The following is a 17,972-nucleotide window of genomic DNA, read 5'->3' on the forward strand; positions in this document are numbered from 1 at the left end:
GACACATCTACCATAAGGAAACAACTGCTAATATCCTAATATATTTACCCTTTACATATTTTTCCTTTCCATATTCAGAATTCTATATACAATTTTGTCTTGCATTTTTATTAGCATGATTTCATAAACATTTCCTCATGATTTCTCATCATTCATATTATCTCGAATGACTTCAAAATATTTTATGATACGTCAAAATGTGTCTAATTCTTCCTCAGAAGTATGACGTTTCAGGTTGAGAAGCTTGTCATTCTTGACATACGCTGAGTAGAATGAACGGGTTGTTTCTGCTTTTCACTGTTATGAATAATGCTGCATTTGTGTGTAAGTTTTTGTGTGAACATACATGTTTTATTTCTCTTGGGTATATATCTAGGAGTAGAAATGCTGGGTCATATGATACCTCCAAGTTTAACGTTTTTAAAAAAATGTTTATTAATAAAATCAATCAACATACAATATGAACATTCTTAACATATGAACATCTCATACTTGGTGTGCAATCACCAAGTGATTGGCTCACAATATCATCATATAGTTGTATATCATCACCACGATAATTTCTCAGAACATTTGCATCACTACAAAAAAAGAAATAAAAAGAAAAAAGAAAAAACTCATACACACCATACCCCTTACCCCTCCTTCTCATTGACCACTAGTATTTCCCTCTACCCAATTTATTTTGACATTTGTTCTCCCTATTATTTGTTTATTTTTCATCCATATTTTTTACTCATCTGTCCATACCGTAGATACAAGGAGCAACAGAACAAAGTTTTCACAATCACACAGTCACTTGAGAAAGCTTTATCATTATACAATCATCTTCAAGAAACATGGCTACTGGAGCACAGCTCTACAGTTTCAGGCAGTTCCCTTCTAACCTGGCCGTTACACCTTAAACTAAAAAGGAGTTATCTATATAATGTGTAAGAATAACCTCCAGGATAAACTCTTGACTCTATTTGAAATCTCTCAGCCACTGACTATTTTGTCTCGTTCCTCTCTTCCCCCTTTTGGTCGAGAAGGTTTTCTCAATCCCTTGATGCCGAGTCCCAGCTCATTCTAGGATTTCTGTCCCATGCTGCCAGGAAAGTCCACACCCTTGGGAGTCATGTCCCACGTAGACAGGGGGAGGGCAGTGAGTTTACTTGTCGTGTTGGCTGAGAGATAGGCCACATTGAGCACTCTATGTTTAACCTTTTAAGAAACTTAAAGGGATTGTCCCAGACACAGAACTCTCCATAGGGTTCTCCGAGGCCTCCATTAATTCCACGTTGCAGCCAGTTTCACCCTCTTCCCGATCCTGCTTCTTCCCTTCCCTTCCACAGATATTGATCCTGAGCGTATTCCCTGATACACCTGTACATTAATCTCTGTGGCAGAGTCTGTTATCGGGTGTGCTGGCTTGAAAGCATGTATGTCACCTAGAAAAGCCACCTTTTAATCTAAATCCCATTTTGTAAGGCAGAATAAACCCTATTCAATACCGTATGTTTGAATCTGTATTTAGATCATCTCCCTGGAGATGTAACCCAATCAAGAGTGGTTGTTAAGCTGGATTGGGGGAAATGTGTCTCCACCCATTTGGGTGGGTCTTGATTAGTTTCTGGAGTCCTATAAAAGAGGAAACAGTTTGGAGAAAGGAGGAGATTCAGAGAGAGCAGAGAAGAATGATATGGACATGAGAAGCAGAGTCCACCAGCCAGTGACCTTTGGAGATGAAGAAGAAAAATGCCTCCGAGGGAGCTTCATGAAATAGGAAGCCAGGATAGGAAGCTAGCAGATGACACCGTGTTTGCCATGCGCCTTCCAGATGAGAGAGAAACTCTGACTGTGTTCACCATGTGCCCTTCCACTTGAAAGAGAAACCCTGAGCTTCATTGGCCTTCTTGAACCAAAGTATCTTTTCCTGGATGCCTTTGATTGGACATTTCTATAGACTTGTTTTAACTGGGACAATTAGAACTGTAAACTAGAAACTTATTAAATTCCCCTTTTTAAAAGCCATTCCGTTTCTGGTATACTGCATTCCGGCAGCTAGCAAACTAGAACACTGGGGAACCCAACCTGCTACAATGTTGGTCAATTTACTAACTCTATGTAGTTCTCTTTGAGATGGAAAAGCTTCCTGGTGGTCTTATCCTTCAATGTAACAGACAGTTTCATTACACAGCATTAGTACATTTAGTTAGTATTTGAAATCAACATGTATTTCATATTTCTGAATCTCTTCTCAAAATCAAGGCATCAAGACATCTTAGTATAAATTTTCTTTGTTCTGGAAGACTGGAATGATTTATGTTTGAATCATATTAATGGAAAAGCTGATAAGGTTTCCTTGGCCCTGGAGAAGGGTAAACTAGGAACTTTGTGTTTGAAAGAGATTGCTCATATATAAAAATATGCAGAGCTAGTTCTTAGAGTGAAGGTGGAAAATTTTGCCTAAGATCCTGCCAGGGCCTCCTGCGAACAGAGGAATGCAGCCCTTCATTTTCCCTCTTTCGGGCAGGATTATTTGAATGTCTTTGATGGATCGAGATGGTCCTGATGCAAGTCTTTTCCTCAGAAAAGACACCAAATCCCCTCTAGATGGGAATTTATCATGTTCCATCAGATGGCTGCTGGGCTGATGAGCTGGGCTCAATACTAGGGTTAGATGCTGGGTGAGCGGTATGAATAGAGCGGGGTTGGTTCTGGTGTGCTCTCAGGTTGGGAATGCCTTCTAACCTGGCCACCCTGGGCTGGTAAATGTGCTTTGGGAATAATGGCTGAGTTTTTGAGTGAAAACAAATGCACTGACAGGGCTTCTTGGCATAGTTTTCTTCTCGGCAGCTTTTTTTTTTTTTTAATGCTCCTTTAAAAAACCTCTATGGCTGAGATCTAGAACAACGGGGACATTGTTACAGCATTGGTGGAGAACATGAGACCATTTCTCAACAGCTGTCACGAGGCAGGGACTGAACCCCATGCGGCAGGGACTGAACACGGGGGCAGCAACCACTAAAACCGGATGGAGAGATTTTCTTGTTCTCTCTCTACAAGGCACTTGAAAGCAGAATTGATCTATTTGGATTAGATCCAAACGTTCTCTGAGGGCATTTCCTGGACCCAAAGCATCAGCAGTACCTGGGAACTTGTTAGAAATGTATGTTCTCATTCTGGACCTACTGAATTGAAAACTGAATGGAGAACCTACATTGTAACAGGCTCGCTGGGTGATTCTGAGGCATAAAAAAGTTTGAGAACCACAAAACTAAGTAAATCCCCAGGATACAAAGACAATTTGAGCCAAAGAGCGACCTAATGGATTTCCTGTTAATTTGGCATTATGGGGTTTCCTGGGGATTTATTTTTGAAGAGCAAGTGATATGAACTAATTTATACCTAAACATAGAGTAACTCACAACTTTTTTTTTTTGCCACTTAAAGAATATTATGAATATTATATATTTTGAGCATTATAAATTATTGAATGATATTCTATTGTATGGATGTTCTATAGTTACCTTAACCACCCCCTACTGTGAGAAGTTAAGATTTTTATAGTAGTGAACAATTTAAAATAATGGAGCGAATAACCCGGAAATAAAATCCTTGCACACTTTTTTGGTCTTTTTTTTTTTAAATAAAAATGTCTAGAAGTGAGTTTTTGGGTATCCACATGTGCTGGTTTGAAAGGATGTATGTACCCTAGAAAAGCCATGTTTTAATCCTAATCTCATTTTGTAAAGGCAGCAATTTCTTCTAATCCCTATTCAGTTTGTACATTTGAAACTGCAATTAGATTATCTCCTTGGAGATGTGATTTAGTCAAGAGTGGTTGTTAAACTGGATTAGCTGGTGGCATGTCTCCACCCATTTGGGTGGGTTTGATTAGTTTCTGAAGTCCTATAAAAGAGGAAACATTTCAGAGATTGAGAGATTCAGAGAGAGCAGAGAATGCTGCAGCACCATGAAACAGAGTCCATCAGCCAGTGGTTTGGAGATGAAGAAGGAAAATGCTTCCTGGGGTAGCTTCATGAAACAGGAAACCAGGAGAGAAAGCTAGCAGATGATGCTGTGCTCACCATGTGCCCTTCCAGCTGAGGGAGAAACCATGACTGTGTTCACCATGTGCCTTCTCAGATAAGAGAGAAACCCTGAACTTTATCGGCCTTCTTGAACCAAGGTATCTTTCCCTGGATGCCTTTGATTAGACATTTCTTTAGACTTGTTTTAATCGGGACATTTTCTTGGCCTTAGAAGTGTAAACTAGCAACTCATTAAATTTCCCTTTTTGAAAGCCATTCCATTTCTGATATATTGCATTCCAGCAGCTAGCAAACTAGAACACCACGCTTTAAAGACTTTTGGCATGACTGACATGTTACTGTACAGAAGATTATCCCAATTTGCACCTCCCTGGCAAGATATAAAAGAGCCCCTTTTCCTGAACCCACTCCAGCACTGGGCAGTTAATTTTTTACTTAGTCAATAGGATAAGCAAAAATATTTGCATTTTCTTAAGTGCTAATGAGACTGGACTCTGGGATTGGCAGCTCATTGATTATGTATTTCTTTCTTTGTGAATTCCCTACTCGTTTTCCGCCCCTTTTCCATTGGAGAGCTCCTTTTAATCCCCCTACTGATAGGTAAATTCTCAAGTGAGGTCCCAGGAGCAGTCTGTGGGTGGTACATTAAGAGAGTGGACATTTTTATTGGCAGGTGTGGTCTGCCTAGATTAACAAGAGGAAGCTGGGAAGCATAAAAATGATCTATGAGACCCATTCCTCTCCCTGCTTGAGAAAAGATTCTGTCCTGGCCTACTTAAAAACACTCACTCCTGCCCCCTCCAAAGAGGGTCCAGTTGAACTTCAGTGAGAAAGAGATGAGAAAAAGGGGGTAGAAGGGAGGTCTGACTTCGTTTGTAGTTAAAAGAGGAGAAGAGAAGGGGCAGTGTGGGTGTGAGGAACTGAAATTGAGAATAAAGTGAGGATTTCACACAACAACAAAATGTTGAGGGTTATACACACACTTTAACATATTTCAGAAATACAAAAAAAATCTGAGTTATTTAAAAATTACCCTTTGGTGGCCTTACTGGTTTCTCTAACTATAACACCATAAATTCGGACCTCAGTTTGCTTCATAATCTATAAATAGGTAATGACTAACTAGGAATTTCTGTGCCTGGTGGAAGACCCCGGATGAGCAATTCCCTGTAACTTCCCAACCAAGTAATACAAGAAGGTTCTATCATTTTCTATGGAATCACAACCCCCTGAAGCTTTTTACATGTGGCAAAAAGAGAGAGGGCCTAAAACTCTAGTAGAGTGTCTCAGTAGGAGTGGATCTGCGATAGGGCAGAATTGTTTCTGTAGTACACTTCCTGGCATTGCAAGAAGTTCTCATTTAATGAAAATCAAAAGTATCTGCTCCTCATTATGACAACTAAGCATTGTGATTTTTTTTTAAGTAATTATTTTTGTCTATCACTTTTTATGAAAGTACCATGGCTAATTATAGAAAAGATATAAAAGTATAAAAAGAAAGTAACAACAATATATAACCTTGCCACCCAGAGACAACCACCATTATTTTTTTATTTGCTGCTTCAGTTTTTTTGTTATGCATATATGAAGTATATATACACTGTAATATTAGTATCATTTTATTTACACAGTTTTTCACTTAATATGTTGTGGAAATTTTCCCTCAATTTTTCATTTAATATGTTGTGAATGTTTTACTGCAATTGACTGGACTTTGAAACTAAGATTTTAAATGCCTGTAAAATATTTTATGTTTAGCCATTATCTTGTTGTATCGGTCATTCATTCATTCATTTATTCATACATTCACACACCCAACCATTCTACGTATATTAATTGAGCACTTACTATTTGCCAGGCACTGGGTGAGGTGCTGAGGTCACTATTATGAACAAAGGTGGACATGGCCCCTTGTCATCAAGGAGCTTTCAGTCTGGAGCCACAGAGACAATTTAAAAATTAATTAAAGCAATAAGATCCCTATTGGGGTTTTCCACTGAATGTGGCAAGTTGATCCTACAATTTATATGGAAAAGCAAAGAACAGGGGAAGAAAGAACAGTACATAGTTCCTGGACTATGTATTTGAATTTTATGTTTTTAAGAGCATACGTGGAGATTGGAGTTCTTGTTTGCGTTGTGCTTTTTTCAATGTTAAATTGCTTTAGGACTGAAACATGTGGTTCATGACTACAATAGGGTTATTTATATATTTGAACAATTTATAAACTGTACCAAGTATAGTTTAGAGTTTTGTTCCACATTATAGGGTTATAATATTCATATAGTTTGGATGCCTGCATTTTCATTTTTCAATGTGTCCTAGAAAATATTCCGTATAGTCACAAACAGAGCTATGTATTCCTTTCAATAGGTATATGTTATTTTGCAGCATGGATTTATAATAATTTAATTTATTTATTTATTTAACTATTCTTCTCTTGAGAGGTATATATCACCAATTTTTTAGAAAAAGATTTAATGACCATAATTGCACATATATCTTTGAACACATTTGCAATTCTGTATGTAGGATAGATGATATGAAGGGGATTAGATGAGTCAGAGTATTCACTTTAAAATTCTGATGAATATTGTCAAATATTGTTTTCCAAAAAGGATGTAACCATTCATACTCCCATCCACAGAGTGGGAGAGTTCTTAATTCCCTCCACACAATCATCGGCATTACATATTATCATTTTTTTTTAGCTTTTGCGAATTTGATAGGCAATAAATAATTCCTCCTTGTTGGTTTTCATTTGCATTATCCTGAGTGCCAGTGAGGTTAAGCATCTTTTCAAATATTTATTGGAATATTTGTATTTCCTCTTCTAAGAATTGTCTATTTTTATCCTTTGCCTTTCCCCCACTCTGTTTTAGTTTCCTCATTGCTAAAGTAAATACCATGTTTTAAACAATGGTCGTTTATTGCCTCACAGTTTTGAGGCTAGGAGAAATCCAAATCAAGGCGTCATCAAGGCGATGTTTTCTTCCCAATGACAGGCATCCTGGGGCTGGTTGCCGGTACTCTTTGGTGCTTGGCTTCTCTGTCACATGACAAAGCACGTGGTGGCCTCTCCTGGCCGCTCCCTTTTCTTCCAGGTTCTGTTGACTTTCAACTTCTAGCTGCTCCCTCTATGGTTGCTTTCTCTCTCTGTGACTTTCAGAAATATGGTTAAGACCCATCCTGGGCCACACCTTACCTGCACCTGAAGTACCCTCTTCAAAAGCTCCTCTTTACAAGTGTTCACACCCACAGGAATGGATTAACTTTAATAACATGTTTTACTGGGGTACATAACTCCAAATCATCACATGCTCTATTAGCTTGTTTATTTTGTTATTGCATATTTGTAGGGACTATTTATATATATATATATATTGCTTTTTTAATTAATTTTTAAATTTAAAAAAAATTACAAGAGAGAAACACAAACATTCTTAACATATGCTCATTCTGTTCTACATATATAATCAGTAATTCACAATATCATCACATAGTTGCACTATTTATATTTTATTATTATTAAACCTTTATGGTATATATTGCAAATATTTTCTCCCAGTCTTTCATTGTTTTAAATCCCTATTTAAGTAGATCTATCCATTTTTTTCTATGGCTTTTGGGTCTTTCTGACCTCATGATTATAAAGGCATTACCCTGTATTTTTGTTTATACTGCAAATCTATAATCAATGTGGAATTTATTTCAGAGTATGGTGTGAGATAGGGATGTATTTTTTTTTTCTTTATGGATCTCTTATTGTCAGATAGCCCTTTATTTTCTCACTATTTATCAATTCCACTTGTCATACGCTAAATTTCTATTAACTTCTGGACTTTATTCTGCTTTGGTTATCTATTAGTTTATTCCTGCACCAATACTGCATTGTTTTAATTACTGCTGATTTATGGATGGTTTCATATCTGGTAGGGCAAGTTTTGCACCTTAATTTATTTTCCTCCCCATTATTATTATTATTATTTATTTCTGCTCATTTCCTATTCTAGAAGAACTTGAACTAGTAAAGTTCCATGAAAAATCAAGTGAAAATTTTCATTAGGATTGTTTCAAATTTATAAATTATTGGGGGAGAGTCAATATCATTACATTAGTGAGCGTTCCCATCCAGGAACACAGAATGTCTATATATTTATTGAGATTTTCCCTAAAGTTTTCTAGTAATGTGTTAGAGTTTTCTTTATGTCTTGCACCTTTTTTTTTTAAACACATTTTTTTTTATCAGACTAATTCCAAAGTATACTAACTTTTTGAGTCGGACTTTTTTTTCTGCTGCATTTCCTTATTAGTTATTACTGGGCATTTTGTATCCAGCCACCTTGGTTATAGTAGTTCAGTTGTTTCCCTTGGGATGTCTTGGTAAATAGCCATGCAATCTGCAAATAATAATGGTTTTAATTCTTACTTCCCAATAATAATGCCTTTCATATATGTCTCATCTTGTTGCATTGGTTAGGACTTCCAGTACCATGTGAATAGTGATGGCGATGGCATTAGAGTATTTTGCTTCACCATCATGCTTTTCTTTTTTGTTAATATGACAATGAGAGAGTGCATCAAAACTTTTCACTAACTGAACCATCCTTACGGTACAGAAACAAATGCTGACTACTTGTTAGGTTTTATTATTTTCATATATTGTCAAATATTATTTCATAAACATTTTATTTAGGATTCTTTAAATGTATTTCATACAGCCTATGCTAGCTTAATAATATGTGCCAGCCTATGCTAACCTATATGCTTCCCATCCTGTTTATTAATTTTTTTTTCATGGGCAGGCACCGGGAATCGAACCTGGGTCTCTGTGTTTATTAGCTTTCAAAAATAGCAGTATAAAGTGTTATTTTCATTAATGTGGATTACTTTTATTATAGCTTTCCTTATGTGGAATGTAAAGGTGTGTGTTAGGTAAGACTTGGCTGCTGCTGTGTCCAAATGAGTATATAACAACTGAATGGAAAGAATTGTGTTTGACCACAAGCAGCTTATCAGTCTGTATCACTTGCCCCAGGGAGCCCCCAGCACCAAAAACATGGTACATCCTTCCTAAAATGTAGCAGGTTTTCCATTCAAATGTAACTTAGAAAAAAATGCAACAATATTGATTTTCCTTCAACCTCATGAAACTAAGATTCTAAATATCTTGAGATCTGTGACTGTAAACTCTAAAAATCTTCTAGTTAAACCCTTTTATTTTACTTCTTTGTTCAAAGTAGTATGTCAGTAAATATGTTGTGAATATACCTTTGTGTGAAAACTATGGAAAAGACTATTGAGGTTTTTGTTGAGTTTTGTTTCTACTTCAAGAAACTCAGAAGGAAATAATTTTTCTAGTGGAAACTAAAACCACTGGCTAGAATGGTATATCAAAACTGGAGATATAACACCCAGATACTGGCTGTCCTTCTACTTTCAGGAATACAGGAAGAATTCAGAGCCACATTTTTTCCCCCTTCCTTTTCAGAGAGGCGGGGCTCAAGATGTAAACTGGAATTCAGATGTCTAATTATGACTGCTCTGTGGCAGCTAAACCAAGAGAACAAACAGCTGCTCGGCTCATTAATTCAGAACACACGGAAATACAAAGCCTGTGCGACAGGATGGAAACCAATATGTATCCTCACAGGGAGCGGTACTTTCAAGGACCTCATGTAAGTAATCTAGCTATTTAATAGAATCTTTATTATTGAAATTGTAATCAGAAGAGAAGGGGAAATTATAAGGAGGAAGAGGAAAGCTTTGTTTTTATATCTATCATATGCATCTTTTTTTTTTCTTTGTAAGTGTAATTATTTTTGCTAACTCAGGTTAGTCATTGTATGGCTACTATTTCTCAGTTACTGCGCTGAAACTTGTGGTCTCCTTATATTTCCAAACTGAAAGCTGCAGATGAACTCTTTCCTTCAGATTTCTGATACTTTTATCAGATAAATCGCGGTTTGTGTCTAAGTATTGAACCCTCTCCTTCACAAATACAGTTTATTTCTAAAAGGTGCAATGCTCTCTGGAACTTACTTTTAATTTTTCCTTTGCTTTTGAAACATGGCATACAGAGCTGCCTGGTTTTTACTTCTTTTTTATCCAGTTGTTTGACCACATTTTGGGCAGTGGTGTGCTCATTTGGAATTAACTAGTTTCTGGGCCAAATAAAAAGGAAATTACCATATTTATCAACATATAAATGTGTCAAATAGCGTGCTATACTGTGGTATAGCTTATTTAATTTAAATTTTTTCTTGAGGCATATGGAAATCAAGATGTTTTCGGAAATCATTATCACATTTCAATTTGGTGATTATGTATGTATAAAGGGCATCTATAGTTCAGGAGTGCTTTATGAGAAGTTTTCAATCAGATATGACATTCTTGCGATTATTTTCAACTGTCTACTCTTTTAGCTGCATCACTAATGCAGTAACAGACTTCATTTCAATTCGTCTTCTGCAAGCATTTTACTTTGTGTGTTTTTAAATAGCATTTGTACTTAGATTTAAATTCAAGGTCAGACTTTCTGAGTTTCTAGTTGGAGCTTCTAAGTCTTCCTGCCTCACCCCATGTCTTCAATAAAATCTACTAAGAATTGGTTGCCTCTCATTACAGAGGTAATGGTTGCTCTAACACGTGTCTTTCTCTCTAACCCATTTTTTATATGACTGATCTTTTTCAGTGTGATTTGAAATTTCCATTTCATTCACCTGCCTAATGATTAGTGGTTTCTACAACCACTCAACTCTGAAATACTCTAAGTTATCTTTCAAGGTAATCTTCCACTTATAGTTCTAATCATGTTTCCAATATTCTCCAACAAAACTTATCTCCTGTTAGCTTGGTCTTCCCTATATGTAATTCTCATTCCTATCTTACTCTCTTTAATCACACTATATTCTCTTCCAGAAAAATACTCTTATGAAGTGCAAAATTCATAGGATTTCATGTCTGAATGTGAGAGATAAAAGAGGGGGATAGAAGTCAAGGATGCCGTCTAGGTTTCTGGGTAGATGATAATACCATTCACGGAGGATCAGAATAGAGGAGAAAGACTAGGTTCACAGGGAAGAGGAAAACGTCATTTTGGACAAGTGGATTTGAGGTGTCTGTGGAACATATCCAAATAGACACGTCCTTTAAGCAGTTGGATATTTGGATTTGAACTGAGAAGAATAGGCTTCAGATTCAGATTTAGTAATAATTTTAATGGCTGGTTGTTAAGACATGCAGGTGGATGAGGTCACACCAGGTATATACTAAAATGAGATGAAAGTAAGGGTGAATAAGGAATCCTAGGAAACAGAACCTCTTAACTAGGGGTAAAGCAGCCAGAGAAGTTGGAGGTAGGCCAGAAATCAGGAGATGTTGTGGGAGACGAGGAAGAAGAAAGTTTGAAGAAGGAGGCAGTGACCAGTAGTGTAAAGAAAGGGGTTGAAAGAGGAGAAGCTGGAGAGGAGAAAAGAGTAGGTGCATGGGCAATTGGAGAAAGTGAGTCAGAAAAGTATTAATATCACTAGGAAAGCACTACTGAAAGTTTAAAATAAAGCACAATTGCCTGGCTTCCCCAAAACCCTATAAAATTAAAATTAATAATGTCTTACAAGTCTAATTGTCTAAGACTCAGACAACTGCTGTATGTAAATGTTATGAAAGACTTCTGAATGGGTTAAAAATAAATGTATAACAAACCCGGAGACAGGGATATTAGAAAAATCTGGTGAAACAGGTATGGCAGGAAATGTAATTGGGTGCCTTAAGCTAAGAGAGAATAGTATGTTTCAATACTATAAAATGGGTAATAGAATCTATATTTTGCGGCTGTTGCAAAGGCTGAGTGAATATAGCCAAAGTGTTCAAAATAGTAGGTTACTAACACATGGATAGAAATTACCGAGAGATAGAGTAATGTTATAATAATTAAATCTCCAAGTAAAAGAACAAGAGTCCCTGTTGGAAGAAATGTTCCCAAAGCGGCCAGATAAACATCTGTCAGGAAAGCTGTCGACAGGCCTTCTCTTTGATGAGAAGATCGAACTAGATGATCTCTTAATGTGCAGAATTCCTTGACAGTTTGTGCCCTAAATTCTTGAAGTCATATTTCTGCTTAAGGAGTAATCTATAGAAAAATTTACAGACCACATGTATTTTTTTGCAGCTTATAGAGCCCTCATATCAGAACAATTAAACAAACAAACAAAAAACTTGATCACTTGGGAAGATTTTTGATACGTAATTCATAGTGTTAAATAAAGTAACAGAGATCCAGAAATGTAATACTATTTAATCATAGAAAACTATTCCAAAAAGCCAAGAGAAAATGGTTCTTTGCGCAACTTTATCTTAAGAGAGTTCTCATAGGAGAAAAAAACCCCAGAACATTCTAAAAAGAGGATAATTTCATTTAAGGTTAAGTGATCCCATGTACAGAGAACTACCTAACTATAAGAGAATTATAAAATTCTCAATATTGATTACACACAAACTCTAAAAGTGGCTTAATAAGTGTGCACAAATTCTCAAAATGCATTGCCTTTTATGAAAAGTATTTATATTTCTAACTACATTTATTTGTAGCTAAATTCTTAAGCATTATTTTAAAAACATATGGAAGTACAATATACATGCAAAAACTAAACATATGTTGAATATACAACTCAAAATTTACAAACTAAACATACCTGCAAAATCAGGATCTAGATCAAGAAACTGACCATTAGTGTTGTTTTTGAAATTAATTTTCTTAACTTTCAAGAGAAAAAAATTAATATTCTATTCAAAATATTTGGTGGTATGGTGTGTAACTTTAAAAGTAATATGCCCATCTTGAATATCTCCTGGGATTTCAGTACTACTTGTGGCAGGCAGAATAATGGCTCTCCAAAGATTACCATGTCCTAATACCCAGAACCTGTGAATATCTTACCTCTGATGGCAAAAGGGACTAGGCAGATGTGGTTAAGGATTTTGAGATGGAAAGATTATCCTGGATTATTTGGGTGGGCGAAATGTAATCATTAGAGTCTTTTTTTTTTTTAAGTGAAGGTGGGAGGCAGAAGAGTCAGAGGAGATGTGACAAGAGGGAAACAGAGGTCAGAGGGGCCATGAGTCAAAGAATATGGACAGCCTCTAAAAGGTGGAGACGGTAAGGAAACAGATTCTCCCCTAGAGCCTTCAGAAAGAAGGCATCCCTACTGACACGTTGATTTTAGTTCCATGAAACCCATTTCTGACTCCTGACATCTAAAACTGTAAGATAATAAATTTGGGTTGTGGTGATTTGTTTCAGCAGCAATAAGAAATGAATATGCCATCTATAGTCTGATGGCTCTTGTGGTATTTAGATGCAGTTGTCAACTTGGCCAGGTGAAGGCACCTAGTTCTGTTGCTGTGGACTTGAGCCAATGGTAGGTGAACCTCATCTGTTGCTAATTACATCTGCAGTTGGCTAGGAGGTGTGCCTGCTGTAATGAATGATGTTTGACTTAATTGGCTGGTGCTTAAATGAGGGAGCACAAGGTAGCACAGCCTAAGCAGCTTGGCATTCCTCATCTCAGCACTTGCAGCTCAGCCCAGACCTTTGGAGATGCAGAAAGAAGTCACCCCAGGGAAAGTTGTTGGAACCCAGAGGCCTGGAGAGAAGGCCGGCAGAGACCATCCTGTGCCTTCCCACCTAAGAAAGAACCTCAGTGGAAAGTTAGCTGCCTTTCCTCTGAAGAACTAACAAAATAAATCCCCTTTTATTAAAAGGCGTGATGCATTCCGGCAGCTAGCAAACTAGAACAACTCTGTTCCCAGATTCATATATCCTATTTCCTATTTAATATATCTTATAGGCATCTCAAACATGCCATGTCATCCCCCCAAACCTGGTCACTTCCACAGCCTTTCTCATCTCAGTAAATGGCACCCCCTCCCCCCAAACACTAAAGCCAGAAACCTGGAAGTCATTCTTTATTCCTTCTTTTTGTCTGGCATCCCCTCTTATCTAATCCATGAGTATGTTCCATCAATCCTACTTCCAAAATAAATCTCATTTACGTTCACTTCAACTGAGTTTCAATGCCAACATTTTAAACCCCCAAACGATCTATTCTCCATACAACCAAAAGTGGTATTTTTAAAAGAAATCCTATGGCACTTATTAAACAAAACCCTTTAATGTCTGTCCTTTTGTGGCTATGTGACCTTTTGGTGGATCTAAACTAGCTGCAGGGCACTACCTTAACAGCCGCTGTGTTCTGGAAATTAAAGCTTCTTCACTAATTAAAACACATCATTAACTGAAAAAGTTTGATTGGATTTGAGATTAATTTGCTTTATGGCAAGAAATCTTCCAAGTGCTGATGTTTAAATGGTTTAAACTGTAGTAAAGTTTTGAATGGTTTTATAAAACGTTAACATTTTGCAACACCAACTCATTCAAAGTTTCTGGTGACTCAGGTGCTTGCAAAGACTATCAGAAAGTCTTCATCAGAGGCAGCGCGAGCCCTTTCCCGCCACGTTTCCGGCACCACTACCCTGTTTCTCTCCTGACGTCTCTGGGCGGGTTGGGGGACCGGCCGGGGATTCCCTACAGTGGAGGCCGAGGCCGCGCTAGTTGTAACGATCACTGTCTGGCTTGCCTTGGCCAACTTCCGGCACCGCATTGAGTCTGGTGGCAGACGCAGTCCTGAAGTAAATGCCTCTGGAACTGACTAGCTATACGACGGTATGTTTTTTCTGCATGTCATGGCCTATGAAATGACTGAGGGAATGGAAGGCGTAGGAAATTCGACTATGGTTGCAAGACTAAAACCACCACCCCGGGAGAAGATTCGGGTTTCTGATGAGTGTGTGTGGCCCGCGGAGGAGACCCTTTCCGGGAGGGGACAGAGACTGGCAGGCTCATTGCGCTCCCAAACCGGTGATGCCACGACATCGGAAGGCCCTCGGCCCGCGGCGCATCCGGCCTCTCTAAAACCCCCAGGGAAGGGGGTGGGGCGGAGGGGAGCAGCAGCCAATCACAGGATTCTTCTCTCGTGACGTAAGAGAGCGTTCTCTGATTCGGTGCTCCGGGGTGGATGTGCCCGGGTGTGCGAGAACCCGGGGGTCAGCAGGGTCGAGCGACGAGTTCATCGACCGCGCGGCCGAGGTGCTGAAGCCGAGGGGGCGGGCCTGTGCCCCGCCTGCGTTAGAGCGCCGGGTTCGGATCTGACCCGCGAAGCACCGCGGCGGCTGCGGCGGCGGCGGCGAGGGACGGAATTTCATATCCGCCTGTGGTGAGAGCCGCGATTCAGCCGGGGACTCGCGGGCGGCCTCGGATAGAGCATCCTCCCGGCCCCCAGAGCCTCCTACCAGTCTCCTTGCCGGAGGCCTCAGCTCTTCCGCCCGCGGCTTCGCTCTGCCCCTTACCCCTAGGCCCGGGCCTCGTCCTGTCGCCCGCGGGCTTATACGCTGCACCTCCTGTTTAACCCAGCTGAGGGATCTCTGCCTGTGGCTCACGGGGCAGTCAGGTTCGGTATGCGCCCTGACTGAACACCCGGGAAGTCGTGGGGAGGGTTAGAGTGACATCAAGCTTGACTCATTCCCACGGGCACTACTGTCCAGCAAGGAAATGGGCTGTCCTGAAAGATAGTGAGCGTGTGTTACGTAGGTGTGCAAAAGAGGCTGGACAGCAACCTGGCAGGCGAGTTGCCCTGAAGTTTAGAGTTGGACTGATCTTGAAGGTCCCGACCCAACCTTTAGTCTGTATTCTGAGTCTGGGCTTCCTTGGAGGTTTGATAATCCATCCGCCTTTGCCCCCAAACCCTGAGCACACTTGTAAGGTTGTTAGAACACAAAGAGCATTTGATCCTCCCCTGGGGAGGAGGGGTACAGCTGAGCTGTATAGATAACTGGTTAACCCAATTCCAGGGGCTCTAGAAGGATGAGGAGCCAGGCCGAATTATAGCTCAGGAATAGGGTTCTGAGTTCCAGACCACTTTGTATAGCCTTTCCTTCTTGTTCCTGTGAGCTTCATCCCCTCTGCACTGAGGAAGAGTGGTATATCCTATTCCCTTTACCCCGATGGTGTCTTGCAGGGCCAGGCATGGGAAGGTTTTCCCGCATGGGTGTTTCTGGAATGAACAGACACATGGCAAACACTGGATGCGGGGCAGTATCCTGAGTACTGGAGTCATTCAGATTTGGGTTTGATTTTTGGTTCTGTCAGTAATTAACTGGCTATGAGCAAGTATATGATTTTCTCTGTACTTCAGTGTCCCCGCCTGTACAACAGGGCTAATTAGAGGGCTGTGAGGATGAAATGAGATAATGTTTGTTAGCAGGTAGCACAGTCCTTGGCACGTAGGAAGTGCTTAGCAAATTACTTCCTCTGCTCAGTGACTACTTGGGCCAAGGGGTCATCACTTTAAATTGATTAACCTAAAAAAAGAAATCGTCTTCATGTAGAAGATATGTCTTTTTTACCCACAGTTGAGTGGGATCTTTTGTAGCGTTTAAAATGGACAGTCTTGAATTGAGAGAATACTTGACATGGTCTTCAAGAATTGGGTTTCTCAGATAGAGATTAGTGCATTCAAGATTAAGGCATGCTTTTTTTTGAAACCATATATATAATCTTTCTTTGATGCCTCTGGGTCACAGTTATGGAATGAAGTGTGAAATGGATGCAAATATCAAGTCCCTTCCTTCTGGCTTTCCGAGCTTTAGATCTTGAGGGGACTGTGGACAGTACTTAACAGTGTTCACTTAAAAGACTTCTTGTTCTTAAAATTGAAATATTTCAAATATGCTGAAAAGGACATAAAACAATATGACAACCTCTACCATCCACCAGGTTTAACATATTTACATGTTTTCAGGTTTGCTTCAGATTTCTGCTTATGGTATGGTTTTTTAAAATAGTTATATAGTCAGCCCTTTAGCCCTTTAGCCCCCATTTTTCTTACCTCTCCAGAGGTAACTAATATCCTGAGTTGGTATGTATTGTTCCCATGCAAGTACTTAAAATTTTACTAAATATCAGTGAACAGCATGTAATGATGTTTTGCATATTTTAACAAAATTACAAAGATGGTATCCAATATATAATTTTTAGAATTTGCTGCTTTCTAATGCTCTGTTTTTGAGATTTATCAATACAAATAGAGACATAATCCATTCATTTGAATTGTTTGGGACGCCACTGTGTAAACAGATAAGTTTTATCTTGTTTGTTTTGCATTGTACTTTATACAATTTAGATTCTTCTATTGCAGTTTAAATCCTTTTTATCACATTTATTCATTCCATACTGGTGATGGACACTTTGGTCACAATTCTTAGTATAAAAGTATATATTTGGGCATAACATCTAATGCAGAACAAATAGTTGTAATGAATATTGGGCGAAGAAAAATTTTATTAATTTTCTTCTAGTACTTCTGTTCAGGAAAGTGAACTGGTTAAAATCTATTCTGTGGCCTGGTGTCATGTACTAGATTATAAATTCCTAAAAATCAGGAACTTGCTCAGCTTCACATCTCTCTGTTTTCTTTACAATGCTTTGCGCGAAGTAGATAAATGTTTGTGACAATGAATATTTTTGTTTTCAGGGCTCTCATAATCCTTCGCATATTTGAAAAATTGATGGCTAGCAATCTTCATAACTTTATACTTTTAGGTTTGATATTTCCAGTGCTTTTAAACCTTTCCATTTCATTCAGAAACATAATTAAAAGCATTTTAAACAGCAGGGTATATATTGCTTAATGGGTACAGTTTCTGTTTGGGATGATGAAAATGTTCTGGATATAGAGTAATAATTACTCAACATTGTGAATGTGCTTAATGTCATTGAATGGTAAACTTAAAAATGGTTAAAATGGTAAATTTTATGTTATGCATATTTTACCACAATAAAAAATGTTAAAAATAAATATTAAAAAGTAAGATATACAA

At 38.5% G+C, this 17,972-nt stretch overlaps 1 protein-coding gene across 5 annotated transcripts in view; it reads left to right on the forward strand.

The window, feature by feature from the left end:
- GNE (glucosamine (UDP-N-acetyl)-2-epimerase/N-acetylmannosamine kinase) overlaps positions 1-17,972 on the forward strand; it is a 76,540-nt gene that overhangs the window by 7,679 nt on the left and 50,889 nt on the right. For 2 of the 5 annotated variants that reach the window (XM_077147717.1, XM_077147718.1), the window contains exon 2: positions 9,529-9,715. In XM_077147717.1, coding sequence (XP_077003832.1) covers positions 9,563-9,715 — 153 coding nt within the window. In that variant the 5' untranslated portion in view covers positions 9,529-9,562. Of the gene's footprint in view, positions 1-9,528; positions 9,716-13,089; positions 13,195-15,102; positions 15,311-17,972 lie in introns of those variants that run through there. The other 3 variants (XM_077147719.1, XM_077147721.1, XM_077147720.1) reach the window with 3 other exon arrangements.

The sequence above is a fragment of the Tamandua tetradactyla genome, chromosome 2 (genome assembly GCF_023851605.1).
Source record: "Tamandua tetradactyla isolate mTamTet1 chromosome 2, mTamTet1.pri, whole genome shotgun sequence".
Classification (NCBI taxonomy): domain Eukaryota; kingdom Metazoa; phylum Chordata; class Mammalia; order Pilosa; family Myrmecophagidae; genus Tamandua; species Tamandua tetradactyla.